The sequence below is a fragment of the Salmo salar genome, chromosome 24, assembly GCF_965601325.2.
Source record: "Salmo salar chromosome 24, fSalSal1, whole genome shotgun sequence".
Classification (NCBI taxonomy): Eukaryota; Metazoa; Chordata; class Actinopteri; order Salmoniformes; family Salmonidae; genus Salmo; species Salmo salar.
The window spans coordinates 44057356-44081558 of NC_138314.1; the positions used below are offsets into that span (position 1 = coordinate 44057356).

The 24203-nt window shown below is 41.1% G+C and overlaps 2 protein-coding genes across 6 annotated transcripts in view; one reads left to right on the top strand and one right to left on the bottom strand.

Annotated features, from left to right (window-relative positions):
• LOC106585873 (CCR4-NOT transcription complex subunit 6-like) overlaps positions 1 to 4179 on the bottom strand; it is a 17256-nt gene extending 13077 nt beyond the window's left edge. For 4 of the 5 annotated variants that reach the window (XR_014382577.1, XR_014382578.1, XM_014172591.3 and 1 more), the window contains exons 1-4: positions 3916 to 4179; positions 1676 to 1797; positions 465 to 651; positions 209 to 294 (exon numbers count right to left, since the gene is read on the bottom strand). Coding sequence is in view for 3 of the 5 variants with exons in the window: in XM_014172591.3 (XP_014028066.1) it covers positions 209 to 294; positions 465 to 651; positions 1676 to 1797; positions 3916 to 4052 (532 nt within the window). In the remaining 2 variants the exon portion in view is untranslated. Of the gene's footprint in view, positions 1 to 208; positions 295 to 464; positions 652 to 1675; positions 1814 to 3915 lie in introns of all 5 variants that reach the window. The other variant, XM_014172592.3, reaches the window with a different exon arrangement.
• Positions 4015 to 23197, top strand: mrpl1 (mitochondrial ribosomal protein L1). The gene is made up of 9 exons (XM_082968728.1): positions 4015 to 4282; positions 9451 to 9559; positions 10283 to 10550; positions 13978 to 14061; positions 15293 to 15364; positions 15529 to 15640; positions 16186 to 16283; positions 19690 to 19771; positions 23018 to 23197. Exons 1-9 carry the CDS (start codon positions 4240 to 4242, stop codon positions 23119 to 23121), a joined length of 972 nt encoding a protein of 323 aa, XP_082824854.1. The 5' UTR covers positions 4015 to 4239; the 3' UTR covers positions 23122 to 23197.
• Positions 23198 to 24203: the final 1006 nt, after the last annotated feature.

Sequence of the window (24203 nt, forward strand, 5' to 3'; positions counted from 1 at the left end):
AGAGATACAATATCATAAGCATTAATAATAGGTTATCTATCTAATACTGTGGTTACCTGCACAACAGATAATAGACTAGGATTACCTGCAGAGGCACTTTATCCAAATCATAAGCACTTTTTTTTATAAGCTTTTGTTACTCGCCATTAAAATCAATAATGTTGATAATCAATATGAACTGTGATTAACCTTTAAAACAAATACATACCTTTTAACCCCAGGGTTTGTAACTGGAAAAGCCGCCCGAGTTCGTAAGGTAAAACTCGTAAAAGATTGTTGTTTAAAAGCAATTCCCTGGAGAATAAGTGATAGGAGAAACAGTTGAAAAATTACAAATTAAATTAAATCTGAGGATAGAATTGACTGAATAGTGATCATCATGGTGATCCCAGTGGGAACTGAACCCACAATTTTAGCATTACCACCACCACTTCAGGACCTTACCACCACACGGGAGCTCTTACCTGAGACACACCATGTTTCCGAGTTCGGCGGGCAGGCTCCGGAGCTTATTGGAGGACAGGTTCAAGTAGATGAGGTGTGGCAGCTTGCCGATGTCGGGCGGGATGCGACTCAGATTGTTGTCGTTGATATGTAGAGCCGTCAGGTGGGTGAGGGTCCACAGAGAGCTGCTCAGAGTCCTGACCCGACCTGGAGAGGAGATTAATGAGATACTTGTTAGAGCTAAACGCTACAGCGAAGGCTTCCAATACTGCATTATCAGAGGACAGATCATTTGTTTACATTAGCTTTTTCAAACTGTCTGTCTTTTTCTCATTGACAGACTGAAAAATTTACTGACTGATTGACTGACATAAGGCGCAGCCAAACTGATCAGTGGAGAACGAACACCAAATGAGAATGGATGAATTATGGTCTGTGGACCCTACGCGTGTCCTCTTTTGTAATTGGCTAACTTTTAAAATAGACCTATCAAAAGCTCAACTCATTTGAACATTTTGTCTGTGAAAACGGATCGACATTTTCTGGATAGGTACGTGTATTCTCCGCTGTCCATCAATGTACAACTCCCATTGAGAAAGCACTGGAAATACGGATAAAATCAACGTGCCAGATTGGACGCGCCCTCACTGACTGACCCGGGAAGTTAACTGAACATACAGTACCAGAAGCTGGTTGAGATAATACCAAGAGTGTGCAAAACTGTCATCAAGGCAAAGGGTGGCTACGTTGAAGAATCTTAAATATAAAATATTGATTTGATTTGTTTAACACTTACTTTTGGTTACGACATGATTTCATATGTGTTATTTCATAGTTTTGATGTCTTCACTATTATTCTACAATGTAGAAAATAGTTTTCAAAAATAAAGAAAAACCCTGGAAAGAGTAGGTGTGTCCAAACTTTTGACTGGTACTGTATATCTCCAGCTAAACGACTGGTTGACTGACCAGGAAAGGTAACTGACCTGATATCTCCAGCTGACTGACTGGTTGACTGACTGACTGACTGACCAGGGAAGGTAACTAACCTGATATCTCCCAGGTAACTGGTTGACTGACTACCTGAATGACTGACCAGGGAAGATAACTGACCTGATAGCTCCAGCTGACTGACTGGTTGACTGACTGACTGACCAGGAAAGATAACTGACCTGATAGCTCCAGCTGACTGACTGGTTGACTGACTGACTGACCAGGGAAGATAACTGACCTGATATCTCCAGCTCGGCCCAGTGTGACTTCTTCCCGTTGGCTACCTCCTCGGCTGACATGATGGTGTATAGTCGACGAGGATCCGGGGAATCATATTTTTCCTTTGGCATACCTGTTAATCTGAGGAACACGGACACTAACAAACCAGGTTAAAAGGCCTGGTAACACTAACAAACCAGGTTAAACGGCCTGGTAACACTAACAAACCAGGTTAAAAGGCCTGGTAACACTAACAAACCAGGTTAAACGGCCTGGTAACACTAACAAACCAGGTTAAACGGCCTGGTAACACTAACAAACCAGGTTAAAAGGCCTGGTAACACTAACAAACCAGGTTAAATCGCTAGTAGACACACACCAAAGATTGAATTACACATGGTCTCCCGAGGTACCTGCTTTCTCTAGGGGATTTAATTCTCATGCAATGATAAAGGCACCTTAGTTCCATCAAGGTAGATTATGGAAAGACAACTGAAAGAAAGTATGTGCTCTGCTCATACTGGGATAGAGTTATGAGACTGACAGAATATCTTACTCATTTGGACACTAGAATGTCATTCAAAGTTGATTTTATAAACCTGACTCAATGCAGTGGGAGTTGTGGGAACAAATACTTAGAATGTTATGCCAACAAAAACAAAGTAGAATTGTACCATATGAAAAAAAATGCTCCAAATACTGTAGTATTACTACATTGATATACTATAGTATTCACTGTAGTGTTGTTGTGGACATGACTGTAGTATACTATAGTAATGTTTATTATAGTATAACTACGGTAGTATTACTATTGATATACTATAGTATTCACTGTAGTATTTTTGTGGACATGACTGTAGTATACTATAGTATTCTCTGTAGTGATGTTGTGGACATGACTGTAGTATACTATAGTAACGTTTATTATAGTATAAATACTGTAGCATTACTATTGATATACTATAGTATTCACTGTAGTATTTTTGTTGACATGACTGTAGTATACTATAGTAACGTTTATTATAGTATAAATACTGTAGTATTACTCTAGTAACGTTTATTATAGTATAAATACTGTAGTATTACTATTGATATACTATAGTATTCACTGTAGTGTTTTTGCAGACATGACTGTAGTATACTGTAGTAAAGTTTACTATAGTATAAATACTGTAGTATTGCTATAGTAAAAACGGTAATAGATACTGTAATGCAACAGGCAGAGTCGAGCCCGATGTCCAGCAGGGTCGTTACAATACTATTTACTGTAGTGTTTTTTTTTTTACATAGATTTGGGGGCTTTCTCCTTAAGGAAATGTTCCATAACCTGTAGGTAGGTAGGACTGGCATCTGAACTGATAGTATAGAGCTTCTGCTCTTTTCTATAACCTGCAGGGAACACAAGATATGGTCCATACTTGGCATGTAGGTTCTTCACTCACGGGTGGCTAGAAGAAGTTTGGATCGCTCTTAGTAGTTACATAAGCTGTTTTTCTGTTTAAACACAAGACGGTCACATGTCCTGTTGCGGTGACAGTGGCACCAGCACCACAGTATAAATAAAGCTTTAATAGGGCTTGTTCCTAGGCTGCTGAGTGGTTGCAGACCCCATGTTAAGAAATAAACACTGGGGTTGTCATCCGAGAATATATTTTCGAAGTATAATTGACAACTGCAGACACGGTTTATTTATGTCTGATAACTAACTTACAACACTATTGTAAATGCTTTACCAACCTAGCTAGCTACTGTACATTTCAATAAAGTTATCTAGCCATTTGCAATGGTAGCTACCGTTGATTGTAAACGTAGTGACAATTACTTGTTGTTGATTTAGTGGGTATAGCTAAATGTCAAACGTAGCAACAGCTATGCAACTGCGTCGGGCCTGCTTTGTAAGAGAAGTTTAGTTTCCAGCTGTGAGCTGTCAAACCCCATTCATCATGAGACCTTATGTGACATCTGCAACCGCAGATCTGACAACTTGAACACACAGCTGAACGTGTTGTCCGGTTAGTGTCTAAAGTAAATACCCCCCCCTAAGGCTGATGCATGGGTCTTGAGTAATTTGACAAGCGGATCGAGAGAGCACCCTCTCCTGAGCTAGCTAACAAAGCAAACTAAGCTAGCTGGGATTTACACTAAAGAAACTCTGTGCTTGGACCTTGGAAAGAGGTGACACACAATGTACGGCAGAAATACGGAGAGACATTCGGCCAAATAAATGATCTGTAACCATGACAATATAAATTGTATTACCTGCATTCGGAGGGTGGTAGAGAAGATGTGACACTGTTAAAGACATACAGACGGAGATCCTGAACGTCCCGAACTCCAAAGAGGGAGAAAGAAGAACAACAAACATGGCTTCCGTTCGTGCCGTTTACCGGAATCATAACGACCCGGTGCTACCCGGGATCCTTGGTGGACAGTCCCTTCCCTAAACCCTAACATAACCTTAATTTAACCCTAATTTAATTTAACAATTTTGAATTCCAACTTGCACGGGCCTTATATGTGCCCATCGGAACCAAAGTTGACGTTTCTGTCGTTTCTAAACGAGACGAATTGAATGAAGGACACATGTATAAACCAAATATGGCAACCTGCATGAGGATTGTAAAAGGTCAGTTCCACAAACAGTTTTATGTCTGTTCTCATGCAATTCAACTTTTTACAATAAAATGTCGATATAAATCATTACTTGCCAATAAAATACCGGCTTAGTTCTTAGCTGCCGACTCCAGCCAGTAGCTAATTAGCTATCGTTAGCAAGCATTGCGATAACTAGCGAGGTTAGATTTTTTTAGCAAGTTCTAGTGTTATAGCTACTATCGACTAACTAACCAGTTGTATTGCTATGTATTTTTAGGGTTAAATCGCGTCCATCAATTAACCACTGTGCGCTAACTCGTTTTCTAGTTTGGTTAACTGACCTGCCCAGCAGTGTCTATGCTGGTGGGCGTGATGACACAATGTCTGACTTGTTTTGAACGATTCCTGTACTTTTTCCCCCTAACGTTACTATGCAAAGCTTTTTGGATATGTTGATTTCATGTTTCTAAGTTGGCTAAACTTCACAGATTGTCGGGTGAAATGCGTCTATACTTTAAACAATCAATCAGCAATCCAGGCTGTATCACAACCGGCCGTGATTGGGAGTCTCATAGGGCGGCGCACTATTGACCCAGCGTCGTCCTGGTTTGGCCAGTGTAGGCCGTCATTGTAAATAAGAATTTGTTCTTAACTAATTGCCCGTGTTAAAAAATATATACTATTAACTGGACAGCTGAAACGTCCAGTGGTGGAAAAAGTACTAAATGTTCATATTTGAGTAAAAGTAAAGATGGTGGTAACTGACCTGATATCTCCAGCTGACTAGGGAAGGTAACTGACCTGATATCTCCAGCTGACCAGGGAAGGTAACTGACCTGATATCTCCAGCTGACCAGGGAAGGTAACTGACCTGATATCTCCAGCTGACCAGGGAAGGTAACTGACCTGATATCTCCAGCTGACCAGGGAAGGTAACTGACCTGATATCTCCAGCTGACCAGGGAAGGTAACTGACCTGATATCTCCAGCTGACCAGGGAAGGTAACTGACCTGATATCTCCAGCTGACTAGGGAAGGTAACTGACCTGATATCTCCAGCTGACCAGGGAAGGTAACTGACCTGATATTTCCAGCTGACCAGGGAAGGTAACTGACCTGATATCTCCAGCTGACCAGGGAAGGTAACTGACCTGATATCTCCAGCTGACCAGGGAAGGTAACTGACCTGATATCTCCAGCTGACTAGGGAAGGTAACTGACCTGATATCTCCAGCTGACTAGGGAATGTAACTGACCTGATATCTCCAGCTGACCAGGGAAGGTAACTGACCTGATATCTCCAGCTGACCAGGGAAGGTAACTGACCTGATATCTCCAGCTGACCAGGGAAGGTAACTGACCTGATATCTCCAGCTGACTAGGGAAGGTAACTGACCTGATATCTCCAGCTGACCAGGGAAGGTAACTGACCTGATATCTCCAGCTGACCAGGGAAGGTAACTGACCTGATATCTCCAGCTGACCAGGGAAGGTAACTGACCTGATATCTCCAGCTGACCAGGGAAGGTAACTGACCTGATATTTCCAGCTGACCAGGGAAGGTAACTGACCTGATATCTCCAGCTGACCAGGGAAGGTAACTGACCTGATATCTCCAGCTGACCAGGGAAGGTAACTGACCTGATATCTCCAGCTGACCAGGGAAGGTAACTGACCTGATATCTCCAGCTGACCAGGGAAGGTAACTGACCTGATATCTCCAGCTGACTAGGGAAGGTAACTGACCTGATATCTCCAGCTGACTAGGGAAGGTAACTGACCTGATATCTCCAGCTGACCAGGGAAGGTAACTGACCTGATATCTCCAGCTGACTAGGGAAGGTAACTGACCTGATATCTCCAGCTGACCAGGGAAGGTAACTGACCTGATATCTCCAGCTGACCAGGGAAGGTAACTGACCTGATATCTCCAGCTGACTAGGGAAGGTAACTGACCTGATATCTCCAGCTGACCAGGGAAGGTAACTGACCTGATATCTCCAGCTGACCAGGGAAGGTAACTGACCTGATATCTCCAGCTGACTAGGGAAGGTAACTGACCTGATATCTCCAGCTGACCAGGGAAGGTAACTGACCTGATATCTCCAGCTGACCAGGGAAGGTAACTGACCTGATATCTCCAGCTGACTAGGGAAGGTAACTGACCTGATATCTCCAGCTCGGGGCAGTGTGACTTTTTCCCGTTGGAAAAGTATTCAGACCCCTTGACTTTTTCCACATTTTGTTACTTTACATCCTTATTCTAAAATTGATGAGGAAACATTTTATTTAATCAATCTACACACTATACCCCATAATGACAAAGCGAAAACAGGTTTTTAGAACATGTTGCACATTTATAAAAAAAAAAAAAAAACATACCTTATTTACCTAAGTATTCAGACCCTTTGCTATGAGACTTGAAATTGAGCTCAGGTGCATCCTGTTTCCATTGATCAGCCTTGAGATATTTCTATAACTTGATTGTAGCCCAGCTGTGCTAAATTCAATTAATTGGACATGACTTGGAAAGGCATACAGCTGTCTATTTAAGGTCCCACAGTTGACAGTGCATGTTAGAGTAAAAAACCAAGTCATGAGGTCGAAGGAATTGTCCGTAGAGGTCCGAGAAAGGATGTCTGCAACATCGAAGGTCACCAAGAACACAGTGGCCTCCATCATTCTTAATGGAAGAAGTTTGGAACCACCAAAACTCTTCCTAGAGCTGGCCGCCTGGCCAAACTGAGCAATCGTGGGAGAAGGGCCTTGGTCAGGGAGGTGAACAAGAACCCGATGGTCACTATGACAGAGCTCCAGAGTTCCTCTGTGGAGATGGGAAAATCTTCCAAAAGGACAACCATCTCTGCAGAACTCCACCAAATCAGGCCTTTATGGTAGAGTGGACAGATAGAAGCCACTCCTCAGTAAAAGGCACATGTCAGCCCCCTTGGAGTTTGCCAAAAGTCACCTAAAGGACTTTGACTATGAGAAACAAGATTCTCTGGTCTCATGAAACCAATATTGAACTCTTTGGCCTGAATGCCAGCGTCACATCTGGAGGAAACCTGGCACCATCCCTACGGTGAAGCATGGTGGTGACAGCATCATGCTGTGGGGATGTTTTTCAGCAGCAGGGACTGGGAGACTAGTCAGGATCAAGGGAAAGATGAACGGAGAAAACTACAGAGAGCACACAGCCAAGACAATGCAGGAGTGGCTTCAGGACAAGTCTCAATGTCCTTGAGTGACCCAGCCAGAGCCCGGACTTGAACCCGATCGAACATCTCTGGAGAGACCTGAAAATAGCTGTGCAGCGACACTCCCCACCCATCCTGACAGAGCTTGAGAGCATCTGCAGAGAAGAATGGGAGAAACTCTCCAAATACAGGTGTGCCAAGCTTGTAGCGTCATACCCAAGAAGACTCAAGGCTGTAATTGCTGCTTCAACAAAGTACTGAATAAAGGGTCTGAATACTTATGTAAATGTCATATTTCAGTTTTGTGTTTTTAATGCATTTGCTTTGTCATTATGGGGAATTGTATGTAGATTGAGAGTAAAACAACAATTTAATCAATTTTAGAATAAGGCTGTAACGTAACAAAATGTGGAAAAAATCCAGGGGTCTGAATACTTTCCGAATGCACTGTATGTATGGAAGGTTTCCTTCAAACCATAAGAGGTGCTGTCAAAGTTATTGACTTCAAATGGATTTACCCTCAAAGTCACCCAGTGAAATACTAATTGAGTAAAAGTATTTGGTTTGAAATATACTTAAGTATCAAAAGTAAAAGTATAAATAATTTCAAATTCCTTATTTTAAACAAACCAGATGGTATGCTTTTCTTGTTTTTATTAGCGGATAGCCAGGGGCATACTCAAACATTTACAACAAAGGATTTGTGTTTAGTGACTATGCCAGATCAGAGGCAGTAGGGAGGACCAGGGATGTTCTCTGTTTAGTGAGTCCACCAGATCAGAGGCAGTAGGGAGGACCAGGGATGTTCTCTGTTTAGTGAGTCCTCCAGATCAGAGGCAGTAGGGATGACCAGGGATGTTCTCTGTTTAGTGAGTCCTCCAGATCAGAGGCAGTAGGGATGACCAGGGATGTTCTCTGTTTAGTGAGTCCTCCAGATCAGAGGCAGTAGGGAGGACCAGGGATGTTCTCTGTTTAGTGAGTCCTCCAGATCAGAGGCAGTAGGGGTGACCAGGGATGTTCTCTGTTTAGTGAGTCCTCCAGATCAGAGGCAGTAGGGAGGACCAGGGATGTTCTCTGTTTAGTGAGTCCTCCAGATCAGAGGCAGTAGGGGTGACCAGGGATGTTCTCTGTTTAGTGAGTCCTCCAGATCAGAGGCAGTAGGGGTGACCAGGGATGTTCTCTGTTTAGTGAGTCCTCCAGATCAGAGGCAGTAGGGATGACCAGGGATGTTCTCTGTTTAGTGAGTCCTCCAGATCAGAGGCAGTAGGGGTGACCAGGGATGTTCTCTGTTTAGTGAGTCCTCCAGATCAGAGGCAGTAGGGATGACCAGGGATGTTCTCTGTTTAGTGAGTCCTCCAGATCAGAGGCAGTAGGGGTGACCAGGGATGTTCTCTGTTTAGTGAGTCCTCCAGATCAGAGGCAGTAGGGGTGACCAGGGATGTTCTCTGTTTAGTGAGTCCACCAGATCAGAGGCAGTAGGGGTGACCAGGGATGTTCTCTGTTTAGTGAGTCCTCCAGATCAGAGGCAGTAGGGGTGACCAGGGATGTTCTCTGTTTAGTGAGTCCACCAGATCAGAGGCAGTAGGGGTGACCAGGGATGTTCTCTGTTTAGTGAGTCAAATCTTAACGGTGAAGTACAGATACTACCTAAAGATGGAATCCACAGTCTTTGAAAAATGGCCCCACTGGCTGCCCCACCACCGTTGTTATTGTTTTTGTTGCCGAGCTAAGGAAGGGCCCGCAGCATGGGGAGGGGAGGAAACATTGCTGTATATATTGTGCTCTTATATCGTGCATGCTTAGATGTCTGAGGGAGAGAAAAAACTGTTGGTTTGCGTTAACTTCTTTGTTGTAATATCGTAAATTAATGTGGTTGATTCACCATTAAGGATTCCAGCTTGAAGTGGTTCTTCAAAGTATTTTAACTTAGTTATTTTACACCACTAGAAAATGAATTTAGTGGTGATAATCAGGCTGACCTGCTATGTTGGTTTTCTCTTAGTTTTAGCAGGATGCCAAAGACATCTCCTGGTGGCTGGTATTCCAGCATATACAAGTGTTTCTCCGGTTGCATCCAGACATCTCCCTGTTAGGACCTATGCTGCCGCGAAGTAAGTCATTTAACACACACACATCGAATGTTCTCCTTTCACAGAGTCAGATGGAACATACAATGTGTTGTTTGCTGAATGAGCATCTACATGTAGGCATGCATTTATCTTAGACATCATTATTCCCCATCAGACAACACCCATCAGACAAAAAAAATCACAAACATATTTCATCTCTACAGGGCATTGAAATAACACAAACATATTTTCTTCTCTCTACAGGGCATTGAAATAACACAAACATATTTTCTTCTCTCTACAGGGCATTGAAATAACACAAACATATTTTCTTCTCTCTACAGGGCATTGAAATAACACAAACATATTTTCTTCTCTCTACAGGGCATTGAAATAACACAAACATATTTTCTTCTCTCCACAGGGCATTGAAATAACACAAACATATTTTCTTCTCTCCACAGGGCATTGAAATAACACAAACATATTTTCTTCTCTCCACAGGGCATTGAAATAACACAAACATATTTTCTTCTCTCCACAGGGCATTGAAATAACACAAACATATTTCTCTCCTCAGGGCATTGAAATAACACAAACATATTTTCTCTCTACAGGGCATTGAAATAACACAAACATATTTTCTCTCTACAGGGCATTGAAATAACACAAACATATTTTCTCTCTACAGGGCATTGAAATAACACAAACATATTTTCTCTCTACAGGGCATTGAAATAACACAAACATATTTTCTCTCTACAGGACATTTAAAAAAGACAAAAAAGATGACAAAGAGAAAGAGGAGAAGAAAGAGCAGAAGCCTATAGACAACACAGGTCGTCACAAACCGTATGGGCTGACGGCGTGGGTACCGGTGGATGACGTGTACGTGACCAGGTTCTACCCCAAACCGGTGTATGAGACCGCGGTGGCTGTGGACATGCTAAAGAATTTCCAGACGCTGGACTATACAACTCTGGACCAGCCTGTTTATATCAACCTCAAGTTGGACATGAAGCTGGAGAAAAAGGTACGGACTAGCAAAAGATACCAGATATATATTTTTTTCTTTTCGATTTTAGTTCTTCTCTTCAGAGAAAAATAAATGCTGTCACTACCTCCCTTTTTAAGCAGCTGTTCATGAACAGTGTAGCAGATCACACTAAAGATGTGAAGATATTCAACACCCCTTGGTAGGATAGTGGTGGAGTTTGCTTCAAAAATAAAAGCAAACCTTTATTGTCCTAACAACGGGTGTTGAATATCTTCACCGAATTTTTCTCACTTGTTTCATCTTCTTAATTTGTAGAACTACACTCTGCAGTCTAGCTGTGGTTATGGCAGAGGTGATGCCTGCAGGGAACGATGAAACCAGATTCATATAGAAATGGAGAGTTTGGCCAATGCAGTTTCTGTCTGAACGTTCAGAGAGCACCACTTTCTCCTCCATAGCCATTGCTAAGTGATAACTGATACTTCCGTTTTTGTGCTGTTTATTTCTGATTTGTTTTCAAGATGTCCAGTGAAAGCAATTTGTTGATACCACAACACTGTACAGACTTGGATACAAATGATCCCCAATGCTAATCATAAAAAAAAAAAAAACGTCTGTTCATTTCTCTGCTCTGTTTTGCTTGTTTTTACGGCGGGTCGTTTACTGACGGAGGTATTGTTACGTCACGGACATGTTGTGAAGAAAGGAGCTGACATGGGTAGTCGTTCTAAAACCTGGCCAAACGCTTAATACATGCTTGATACCAACAACAACAAACGCACAGTTCGTTGTCATCCAACGAGGCGCCTGCTATATGGCCTATATATATATATATATATTAGATGGTGGATGTCACTCCTCCAAGGGGTTTCATGTGGAATAAAAGGTATTTTGAGCTTCATCACAGTTCACCAGTAGCGTATCCAACGTCCCCGTCTGGAGTAGCACTGATGCGTCCCCTCGTTAAAGCCGCCATCTGCCGTTCAAACAATACGAAAGTGGGTCATCCTGCCACTGTTTTGGTAAAAGGCTAAGGTGTGACGCTGGAAAATAACCACTCTCAAAGTCCTAGATATCGCTATGGCTGCAAGGTCTAACCAGCCGTGATATCAAAATTGTATTTTTAACCGTGTTTTGAGACATATTCGGTGTTTGTTTACAATTACATTGTTTTATTTCTTTGTAAACAATCTTTTACTTTTGGGTTCCTGTGAGCTTAGACAGTTTAACGAACATCACTTTATACTGCTCTAATTAACTTGGTAACCACTTTTAAAAGAGCAAAATGGCACCTCGGGTTTGTGGTATAAGACCATTATTCCATGGCTAAGGGATGTAATCCAGGCGCTCCGCGTTGCAGTAAGGAAGTACACAACCTGAAAAGTTGTATTTTGATCTTCATTTTCAACGCTAATTGACAGATAACCTAATTTATCAAATAACACAAATTACACTTTTGCAATAATTTATGCAATTTCCATGTGTGGAAAAAGTTCATACATCCCTACCTTTTATCATCCAATCAAATGGCTACAATTAGAATCAGGTGCAAATTATTATAAAATCATTAGTGTAACTCGGAGGTTCCAGTCTTATATAAAAAAATTCAGAAACTTTGTTTTGGTCTTAATTATACAGGTGTGAGGTAAACATGTCATGCCAAGATCAATAAAGCTCTCTGAGATTGCTGAGGCCCATGACTCTGAGGAGTTACAAAACCATTTCCAAGCTATTTGAAGTCAAATCATTCCACTGTCTGACAGATAATCGACAAATGGGAGAACATTTCACACCACAGGTGATCTATCTAGGACAGGCCGTCTCACCAAATTCAGCCCAAGAGCTGACAGAAGGATACTTAAAAGAAGTACAGGCTAACATCGAGTGATCTACAGGCATCTCTTGCCCCAATTAATGTCGGAGTGCATGGCTGTGTTCGAATACCCATACTAACATTCTGTATACTACATACCTAATGAGTATATCAAATATCCCAATGCCCCAGGGCACTGATTGGGGACATTGCCCTGTGTAGGGTGTCGTTTCTGTAAATAAGAATGTGTTCTCTGTTAATTTACCTGGTAAAATAACGGTAAAGCTAAAGTTGAACTAAAAATGGATCAGAAGTAAGAAATGGAGGGTTATGGAGTCAAAGCCCAGGTGTTGATCCTATAGAAATGGAGGGTTATAGAGTCAAAGCCCAGGTGTTGATCCTATAGAAATGGAGGGTTATAGAGTCAAAGCCCAGGTGTTGATCCTGTAGAAATGGAGGGTTATGGAGTCAAAGCCCAGGTGTTGATCCTGTAGAAATGGAGGGTTATAGAGTCAAAGCCCAGGTGTTGATCCTATAGAAATGGAGGGTTATAGAGTCAAAGCCCAGGTGTTGATCCTATAGAAATGGAGGGTTATAGAGTCAAAGCCCAGGTGTTGATCCTATAGAAATGGAGGGTTATAGAGTCAAAGCCCAGGTGTTGATCCTGTAGAAATGGAGGGTTATGGAGTCAAAGCCCAGGTGTTGATCCTGTAGAAATGGAGGGTTATAGAGTCAAAGCCCAGGTGTTGATCCTATAGAAATGGAGGGTTATAGAGTCAAAGCCCAGGTGTTGATCCTCTAGAAATGGAGGGTTATAGAGTCAAAGCCCAGGTGTTGATCCTGTAGAAATGCTGTGGGGGACTTGAAGCGGGCCGTACATGCAAGAGTGAACAAAAACTCCTCCCAGTCGACCGATAGACACAAGAAACGTCTACGTGAAGTGATTTCTGGGGGCAACACAAGCTATTGAAGTGGGCTGTACTTATTGTTTTCCGCACAAGGAAATTGCATTTCTGTAGAATTTTGTTAAATAAATGGTTGCAAATATAATTTCAGTGTTATTTGTTAAATTAGGTAACCTTTATCTGTCGGTGTTGAAATGAAGATAACATATCCTAATGTTAAAAATATGTATAAAAAAAAACTCCACTTTTCAGGGGGTGTACGTCCTTCCTCACAGTACTGTATCATTAATACAAAAGTCAGAAAATGGATGTAACAGTCATAGATTGCCTCTATAACTATGCAATGCTGATGTTGAAATGCAGAATACATTCAGAGCACTCGAAACTAAGATAAAACATTTTAACAGGGAGGAAAGATTTTAATAGTTGATTTAAAGAAGAGGTTGGGTTTTGTCTCAAATGGCAACCCCATTCCCTATATAGTGCACTATTTTTGACCCAGGGCCCTATAGACTCTGTTCAAAAGTAGTGCACTATGTACTGGCTAGTGTGCCGTTCGGGAAGTACACTTTGTGTCGTCATGGTGACCTAAGTCATGGTTTAGGTAAATATGGTTTAGTAAAATCCAGATTTCTTCATCTGTTATGTGCATATTTATTTTATTTTTTTAAATGTAGGCGTTGAGTTCACAGCAGCACAAAGATGTACAGTATTTACCTGCTTGGTTTGAATCTTCCTCTTCCAGAAAAAAGTGGATCCCTTTGTCAGCACAGTTCATTTGCCACACCCGTTCAAGACAGAAGTCAACAAAGTTGCAGTTTTCACAGAGGTTTGTTATATGACTACTATCAACTACTGTTAACACTTGATCATCTCCCTTCATCCTAACTAAATATTACATTAGTAATTAAATTAGTAATAAGTCTGCTGTGTCTTCCTTGATGGACATTGCAGAGTTCCTCCTAAGTCATTTTTATATTTGAATCAGTCATTCTATTGGAGTTCTTTTGTTAAGCTGGCAGTGATGTATGAAAATACATGATCTGTATGTCAACTAGCATGTTTCAGTAAAAAGAGGCTTCGAGGTTCTGTGTGCCTCAGTAAGAAAGTATCGCTAGCAACATCAAGGTCGTGGGTTCAATTCCCGCATTGCGCAAATAAAACATGTATGCGCTCACTGTACTGTAAGCGTCTGCTAAATGACATATATTATGTCTATATATTTTATTAGACTGGGCAGGGGGGTGAATTCTTAGCTAAAATAAACGCACTTAATGTAACGTGTAACGTTCCATAACACTGTTGCATTGCAAGTAAGCATTTCACTGTACCGTTTACACCAGCTGTATCCTGTAAGTAAGCATTTCACTGTACCGTTTACACCAGCTGTATCCTGTAAGTAAGCATTTCACTGTACCGTTTACACCAGCTGTATCCTGTAAGTAAGCATTTCACTGTACCGTTTACACCAGCTGTATCCTGTAAGTAAGCATTTCACTGTACCGTTTACACCAGCTGTATCCTGTAAGTAAGCATTTCACTGTACCGTTTACACCAGCTGTATCCTGTTAGTAAGCATTTCACTGTACCGTTTACACCAGCTGTATCCTGTTAGTAAGCATTTCACTGTACCGTTTACACCAGCTGTATCCTGTAAGTAAGCATTTCACTGTACCGTTTACACCAGCTGTATCCTGTAAGTAAGCATTTCACTGTACCGTTTACACCAGCTGTATCCTGTTAGTAAGCATTTCACTGTACCGTTTACACCAGCTGTATCCTGTTAGTAAGCATTTCACTGTACCGTTTACACCAGCTGTATCCTGTAAGTAAGCATTTCACTGTACCGTTTACACCAGCTGTATCCTGTAAGTAAGCATTTCACTGTACCGTTTACACCAGCTGTATCCTGCGCACATCACGAATGAACTGTGATTTGACATGTGATTGGGAGTTACCTTCATAGACCCCCCATGTCAGGATAGGTCCCATGCATTTTTCTCATACGATATTACTGTGTAAATGAATGACACTGTGTCTGTATGTCTATTTCTGTACAGAATCCTGATCAAGCTAAAGTAGCCCAGGAGAACGGAGCTGCGTTTGTGGGAGGGGCCGCTCTCTCTCTCTGTGTCTCTGTGTCTCTCTCTCTCTCTGTGTCTCTCTGTGTCTCTCTCTCTCTCTGTGTCTCTCTGTGTCTCTCTCTCTCTCTGTGTCTCTCTGTGTCTATGTCTCTCTCTCCACACACACATTTGTTTTAGTTAATGTCTTAACCTGTTGTCCTTAATGATTGTAGATCTTAGATGATGAAGTGGATGCCGATTTCTACGTAGCAGTCCCAGACATGATCTCCAAACTACTGCCTCTGAAGAACAAACTGCGCAAGAAGTTCCCGAAGAACAAGAGAGGTTGGTCACACTCCAGTAACCAACCAACCAATCAATCTAATTGTATTTGCATATATAGTCCTCTTTACGAAAGTCCTTTACAGTAAACCGCTTTTAGTTCCCCCAAAAGAGCAAGCAGAAGCACAGTGGCAAATAAATTCCCTGGAAGAAAGAAACGTAGAGCGGGGAAATATTAACAAAAATTCATATTGTAACAAATTGCCTGAATTGATGCGATTTAATGATAAATGTTAGTTTCTAACGTTCATCTGTACCACACTTGTTTTTATTATCCTTTGAACCACTGCTAGTTTGATGGTTGTAGACATCCTTAAATATCACTCATGTTAGCAAAAATGTATTTCATTTTTAAACGTCACATTTCTCTAGAATAGGCTAACGTACTTATCGTAATGAACTCTGTCAACAAAATGCCTGCGGTAAGTGGTCGGTATGTTCGGTTTATCGCCCCCTCCCCCAATTTTACTTGAGAGGAACCAGGCTCAGAGAGGTAGAAGTTAGGAGTAGATGACAATCATGTCTCTCTCTCTCTCTCACCGTTTCAGGGTCGGTTGGAGTCGACATTCCCAAGATGCTGGAGTTGTTCAAGACTGGCCATGAATATACAGTGGAGAAGGACGCTGTCATCACTAGAGTAGGAACGGTAAGTCTGAAGGAACACTGTCTTCACTAGAGTAGGAACGGTATGTCTGAAGGAACACTGTCCTCACTAGAGTAGAAACGGTAAGTCTGAAGGAACGCTGTCCTCACTAGAGTAGGAATGGTATGTCTGAAGGAACACTGTCCTCACTAGAGTAGGAACGGTATGTCTGAAGGAACGCTGTCCTCACTAGAGTAGAAACGGTAAGTCTGAAGGAACGCTGTCCTCACTAGAGTAGGAACGGTAAATCTGAAGGCGTTGGGAGTTGCCTACAATCATTCGTACACCCAAACCATAAAGCATATGTGTGTGATCTTCACATACCATAAATGTCTGCCAGATTCATACGTTACTAACATGCTATATTGCTGTTCTAGAGTTTAATTGTTGTGGGGGTGATGCCAAATACTCAATTAAAATCTCCCTACTATCATATCTATGTCAAAATGACACCAATGTCGATGAAAATTCGCAAAATCAATTTGGGAGGTTACACAACACACTCCCCCTCCTCTCGTCATGAGCTGTCCGGCAGTTACCGAAATCCATATTTCAGATTTTTAACAGGGTCGTTAGCAATTTAGTTTTCAGAGTATTTTCTGCGCCCATGTGCTCAAATTCTAGACCTCGGATTAAAACCAGATTATAGCATCCATAAAGTGACCATTGGATTAAAAATGTCAGATTGACTCAATTTGTAGGTGCAACAGTTTTTTTTTTTTTTTTTAATTAAATTGATAATTTATCGCTCTCGTGCTCATTTCTGTCCAATGATGTGCTACCATTTTTTGTTACATTTCTGACATATTTTCAGCCGAATCTCATGAGTTCTAAAACCGGACCAAAGCACATGGGCTGCGCAGCAACAGTGCTAGTAGCTAGCTAGCTAACACCAGTTGTATGAGAGGAAAGCCACAAGCAAAGCAAGGTAGCTATATTTTCCTATGGAAAGTTTTCCACATGGCTGACGTCATATGTATGAACTGTTGGCCTTGACACTTGCGTGTAAACAGACTGAGCACAAACAAATAAGATGGCGAACGCCCCTTGGCTGCTATTGCCAGTTCGCTAGCCAACTAGTGTTAACCAGTAACATTGGCTAGCTACAAGCCATCAAGGCTGTTGAAATGTTAGCTAGCTACAAGGCTGTTGTAACGTTAGCTGGCTACAAGCCAACATAGCTGTTGTAAAGAATATTTTTCCAGTTTACACCATATTGGCTTAAATGGGTTTCTGTTTTTTCACTTCCCTCTGGAAAATCAGCTGTTAATGAAAAAATATTTGCCTCCTTCCTGATTTCTTTTTTTTTTTGCACATTTGTCATGTTTCAAATCATCAAACAAATGTACATTTTACACAAAGATAACCCAAGTAAACACAAAATGCAGTTTTTAAGTGCTGATTTTATTTATTAAGGGAAAAAAGCTATCCGAACCTTCATGGCCCCATGTGACAAAGTATTTCCCCCCTAAACCTAATAACTGGTTGTGCCACCCTCAGCAGCAACAACTGCAATGAAACGTTTGCGATAACTGGCAATGAGTCTTTCACATCGCTGTGGAGGAGTTTTGACCCACTCTACTTTACAGAATTGTTTTTATTCAGCCACATTGGAGGGTTTTCAAGCATGAACCACCTTTTTTAAGGTCAAGCCACAGCATCTCAATCGGATTCAAGTCCGGACTTTGACTAGGCCACTCCCAAACCTTCATTTGGGGTTTTTTAAGCCATTCTGAGGTGGACTTGCTGGTGTGTTTTGGATCATTGTCCTGCTGCAGAACCCAAGTGCGCTTCAGGTCACGAACTGATGGCCGGACATTCTCCTTCAGGATTTTTTGGTAGAGAGCAGAATTCATGGTTCCATCAATCCCAGCAAGTCGTCCAGGTCCTGAAGCAGCAAAGCAGCCCCAGACCATCACATTAATACCACCATATTTGACTGTTGGTACGATGTTCTTTTTCTGAAATGCTGTGTTACTTTTACGCCAGACGTAACTGGGCGCAAACCTTCCAAAAAAGTTCAACTTTTGTCTCTTCAGTCCACAGAATATTTTCCCAAAAGTCTTGGGGATCATCAAGATGTTTTTTGCCAAAAGTGCGACGAGCCTTTATGTTCTTTTTCGTCAGCAGTGGTTTTCACCTTGGGAACTCTGCCATGGATGCCATTTTTACCCAGTCTCTTTCTTATGGTTGAGTCATGAACACTGACCTTAACTGAGGCCTGCAGTTGTTTTTAGATGTTGTTGTGGGTTTTTTTGTGACCTCTTGGATGAGTCGTCGCTGCGCTCTTGGGGTAATTTCGTTAGGCCGGCAGCCACTCCTGGGAAGGTTCACCACTGTTCCAAATGTTCTCCATTTGTGGATAATGTCTCTCACTGTGGTTCGCTGGAGTCCCAAAGCTTTAGAAATGGCTTTGTAACCCTTTCCAGACTGATAATGTCAATTACTTTGTTTCTCATCTGTTACTGAATTTCTTTGGATCGCGGCATGATGTCTTGCTTTTTGAGATCTTTTGGCCTACTTCACTTTTCAGACAGGTTGTATTTAAGTGATTTCTTGATTCAACAGGTCTGGCAGTAACCAGGCCTGGGTGTGGCTAGTGAAATTGGACTCAGCTTTCCCAAAAAATTTGATTAACCACAGTAAATTCATGATTTAACAAGGGGGGGGGAAATTACTTTGTCACATAGGGTCATGAAGGTTCAGATAGATTTTTTTTCCCCTTTTAATAAATACAATTATCACTTAAAAACTGAATTTTGTGTTTACTTCGGTTATCTTTGCGTAATATTAAAATTTGTTTGATCTGAAACATTTAACTGTGACAAATGTGAAAAAAAGAAATCAGGACGGAGGCAAATACTTTTTCACAGCACTGTGTCCAACACACAACCACCTGTTATGTTGACAACAAAAAAAAGTTTATTATAAAAATTTAAAATAAATCTCAATGACGTATTTATAAAAAAAAAAGGTTTAAGGGAATAAAGGCAGGCACCACATTACTAGAAAACAGCTCACTCAATCAAACCTGATGGTCTTGTAAGTCAGTATAAAAGCAAAGCTTGCTTTTATGTAATATGTTTTTTTTAATTTTTTTTAAAGCTTGAAATGGTAGGGGAACGGCACAATGTTTTCGTGCAGGGTTGGCTAACTTTGATCGAGTTAGGGGCCATAAAAAAATCTGAACTCGTTAGGAGCCGCAGTGGCTCCTGGGTCTACTCAGAGAGTTACCCACACATGCAGTCAGAGCCATCCAATGGTTTACCTTGTATTCAGTACAAATCACATTATCTCACTAATATAGCAATGGATACGATGCTACTAGTAGCAATGTCATTTCGCTGAGTCTACTTTCTAACAGAAAAAAAAAAAAAAAAACTGCTCAACATTGTTGTCCTCCCCACAGCTGGACATGCCCAAGGAGCAGCTTATAGCCAACATGCAGACTGTCGTCGAGGATGTCTGCTCTCACCGGCCGGCTAGCTTCGGTATGTACCAACCGTGATGATGATTCATTCATTTGAATTGACAAACACCAGGCTTTTTTAAAGTGAATCTGACATATATCACATTGGGCTTTAGACGGTTAAAATTCATATGATGGTGCCTCAGCCATGTGACTACAACAATACAAACTTAGGTTCCACCCACACAGCAAGTGTGTTCTCATCGGCTGGGTATCTTTGGTACGTACCACCATGATGATTGTATTTTATTGGACACATTTAAAATATAGAGTTGCCTCCACAGAGATCCTGTAAATTATTATTTATTTAATTCTATAGTTGCCTCCACAGAGATGTGAGTACAATAATGCACAGCTGTATAGACTCTGTCCCCCCTGACAGAATGACAGCTGTATAGACCTTCCCTGTAGCTCAGTTGGTAGAGCATGGTGTTTGCAACGCCAGGGTTGTGGGTTCGATTCCCACGGGGGGCCAGCCCAGAAAAAAAATGTATGAAATGTAAGTCGCTCTGGATAAGAGCGTCTGCTAAATGACTAAAATGTCAAATGTAAAATGTAAAATGTAGACGCTGTCCCCACTGACAGAATGACAGCTGTATAGACTCTGTCCCCCCTGACAGAATGACAGCTGTATAGACTGTTGATTCAGTTGGTAGAGCATGGTGTTTACAACGCCAGGGTTGTGGGTTCGATTCCCACGGGGGGCCAGTACAAAAAATAATATATATTAAAAAAAAATGTATGAAATGAATGAAATGTATGCATTCACTACTGTAAGTCGCTCTGGATAAGAGCGTCTGCTAAATGACTAAAATGTAAACGTAAAAAATCTGACGGCCAGCCTTTAACCACCTCGTTGAGTTTTTCGTTTGACACGCATACACACACACACACACACACACACGCAAACTAACACACACACACACATACCCACAGACACTAGATCCAACACACCTGGGGATCTGTACACCTGTGTGAAGTGAAGTTGTCTTTTGATTCTGAGCCAAGGGACAACTTTACCCAGCAGTAGAATGTTAGCAAGCACAAGGCAAGAACTCATTCAGGCACATGATGTTAGACACAATGTAACAATCAGGTTATCAGTATTGTATGATCATCGTAACTATTAATAACTACCATCTTTAAAAAATATATATTTATGAACTTCATTTATTGATAATACAGCTAGCAGAATTTGCCATCCATTAGGTTGGACTGAACCATTCATTCCATGGTAATCATCCCAGTCGTTTACTGACCACCAAGTTAGGCAGTAATGATCAATTAGCTAATATAGTAACTATTGAATCTGAAACAGGGGAATTACTGTCAGAAACCAAATGAACCAATCAAATATTCTCCTGCTCCTATAAAGAACTGTACACCTCTGATTGTAAATCCAAACGAAGCCAGACTTAAGTCCTCTCTACAATAATAAAGAACGCCTCTTCTCTCAACAGTGGAAGACATCTCGCTTGGAGACAAAATCTCTCAATTATCTCAAAAGGACATTGGATAGAATGAATAAAGGCAAATTATCTGGATTAGACGGTATTCATTCTGAGGTCTATTTAAACATTTTGGACTCAATTAGTTCTACTATTGCTTGAAATGATTAACGCAGCCATTCACAAAGGTTAATTTAGGAGAGATGTGAATACAGCACTAATTCCGCTTTTATAAGGAAAAGGTAAGGAAGCCACTGTGTTCCCACCCTACTTTAGACATGATTCTTCCCCTATTTTTGATTAACAAAAAATATAAAACTGTTTTACAAAATGTCGTCGTCTCGTCTCGAAACCACATGGACCAAAGCAGTTTTTGTTAAAAATGTTTATCTTCGGATAACCTCCGTCCACTATTACATATCTTAAATGCTTCATCAGAAACAACAGCTCATTCAGCTGCTTTATCTCTAGATGTAGAAAAAGATTTTGATCAACTAGAATGTTAATATCTCTGGTCTGAACATATGGGAATTGGCTCCAATTTCATTCATATGATTAAAATACTTTATGCCAATCCATCAGCCATAGTTCTAACAGGCAATATCTGCGCCGTTCAGCATCACTTGAAGCAGCAGACAAGGCGATCCAACTTGTCCTTTGCTATTTCTATTATCCATTGAACCGCTTGCCCAGGCAATTCGTCAATCAAAGGAAACACCAATTTCCCTAAAATCTGCTGATCTCGTTATACATAGACAATATTTTGCTGTGTCTAGACAATGTATCTCAATCGCTCCCAAACGCATTGAAGATCATAGATAGATAAATTCAGCTTACCGTAATTTCCGGACTATAAGCCGCTACTTTTTTTCACAGGCTTTGAATCCCGCGGCTTAAACAATGATGCGGCTAATATATGAATTTTTCCCGCTTTCAAAACGCATTCTGTGATGTGGTCAGTTTTTTTGGCGGCATGAAGCTTTCATTAGACCAATGAAATTGCCGAACGGGTTAAGGTCAAACAACTTTTTAGTTTACTGTTTAGATTAAATCGCGCGCTCTCAAACTTCCCATCATTCTGATTACGGTAGTCATTTTGTCACCCTCATCATGGCAAAGACACAGAGAAATGCATATGATGCAGCTTTCAAGTTGAAGGCAATTGATCTGGCTGTTGGAAAAGGAAATATGGTCTGGAGCAATGACTTTCTTGGTAGGCTACTTTTTACAAGCCGTGTTTCGTTAAAGCCTTTATTTTTGTTACAAGCCGTGTTTGGTTAAAGCCTGTGTAAAGTTAATTTGTTTCAATGTACCGGTAGGCACCTGCGGCTTATAGACATGTGCGGCTTATTTATGTTCAAAATAATATATTTTTTTTAATTCAGGCTTATATTCAGGTGCGCTTAATAGTCCGGAAATTACGGTAATCTCAAGTTATAAAATGAACCATCCTAAATAGGTTTAGACATGATTCTTCCTTTCCCTGGCTGAGTATATAGAGAAATATGGTGTCTCCTATTGACCTGGAAGAGCTGGTCTCCACTGATATATCCATCATGTAATTCCCTACTTAGAACCCAGAAGACTAAAATACAGCTGTCTATTGGTACATCGACATGAAATTCCCTACATAGTATTTTTATTTATTATGAAATGAAGGAACATTTTTAAGACTGGTTAGAGGGACAGGAAGGGGATGGAACCCCTCTCTGCTCCGGGGCGTATGTGGATTAGGGACGGCAGCACTACCAATGGACTAGACCTAGGCACTGTGCCAAGCTATATCTGACAGCCGTTCTCTCTTCCCTTTAACCCCGCAGGACATTTCATAGAGCGAGCGATCGTCAGTAGTCAGACGAGTGAAGCCTTGCTCTTTAAGAGTGAAGAACTCGTACAGAAAACACCAACGGATAAGGAAGCTTGAAGTGTTCCTTGTGATTTTTATGTATTACTGACTGTGTACACTGTATTGAATAAAGTATGATGATTGTTATGTTTTACGTGACTGTCTTGTGGACCTTTTCATGTGTTGAATTTACTTTAAATCGCTCTGGATAATGTTCCCTGGTATAGAATGTGATCTTGTGAGTAAAGGATGGCTGAAGGAGACTACTGGATAATGTTCCCTGGTATAGAATGTGATCTTGTGAGTAAAGGATGGCTGAAGGAGACTACTGGATAATGTTCCCTGGTATAGAATGTGATCTTGTGAGTAAAGGATGGCTGAAGGAGACTACTGGATAATGTTCCCTGGTATGGAATGTGATCTTGTGAGTAAAGGATGGCTGAAGGAGACTACTGGATAATGTTCCCTGGTATAGAATGTGATCTTGTGAGTAAAGGATGGCTGAAGGAGACTACTGGATAATGTTCCCTGGTATGGAATGTGATCTTGTCAGTAAAGGATGGCTGAAGGAGACTACTGGATTGGAGTGTCTGCTCACTAACTAACATTATACATGTAATTGCTATTAATAGAATATTGTATAGGGCAGGGAATGGTTCAGTGATGATACACTGATTGAATACAGTTCCTCTTTTGCAACACCAGATGGCAGTATTAACATGTATTAACAGGACAACTATTATTATGGTCTGCCCAAATCTGAGCCTCACTTAAATATCAGCTGTCTGGATGTAGGCAGTCCATGAACGTGAATGAATGAATGAATAAACACGTGGATTCCCAATGATCGGCTTTTGGATAGACAGTAGTTCAGACCATTTTTAGGGTGATGCATTTGGATAGAAGGCCAATCCCAATCTAAATGGCTTCTTTTAATAGCATTTTCCATTGCACATAGCCATAGCCACGGGGAAGATGTTTGGGGGTGCCCAGCTACAGACGTCTATATCGGTCCTCTAATACGGAACTATTAAAGGCCCAGTGCACTACTTTTTTTGTGAAAATAATCATATTTAATAAAAAAAAGTGTTCTGATTTTTATTTATTTTTTTCCCCTATTTCCCGCAGCGATGCACATAACTTCACTTGGAGGGAACGCT

Coding starts and splice junctions, on each gene's coding strand:
- mrpl1 (XM_082968728.1), top strand. CDS start 4,240: ATGTATAAACCAAATATGGCAACCTGCATGAGGATTGTAAAAG. Junction 10,551..13,977: donor ACATGAAGCTGGAGAAAAAG/GTACGGACTAGC, acceptor TTCCTCTTCCAG/AAAAAAGTGGATCCCTTTGT. Junction 14,062..15,292: donor AAGTTGCAGTTTTCACAGAG/GTTTGTTATATG, acceptor ATTTCTGTACAG/AATCCTGATCAAGCTAAAGT.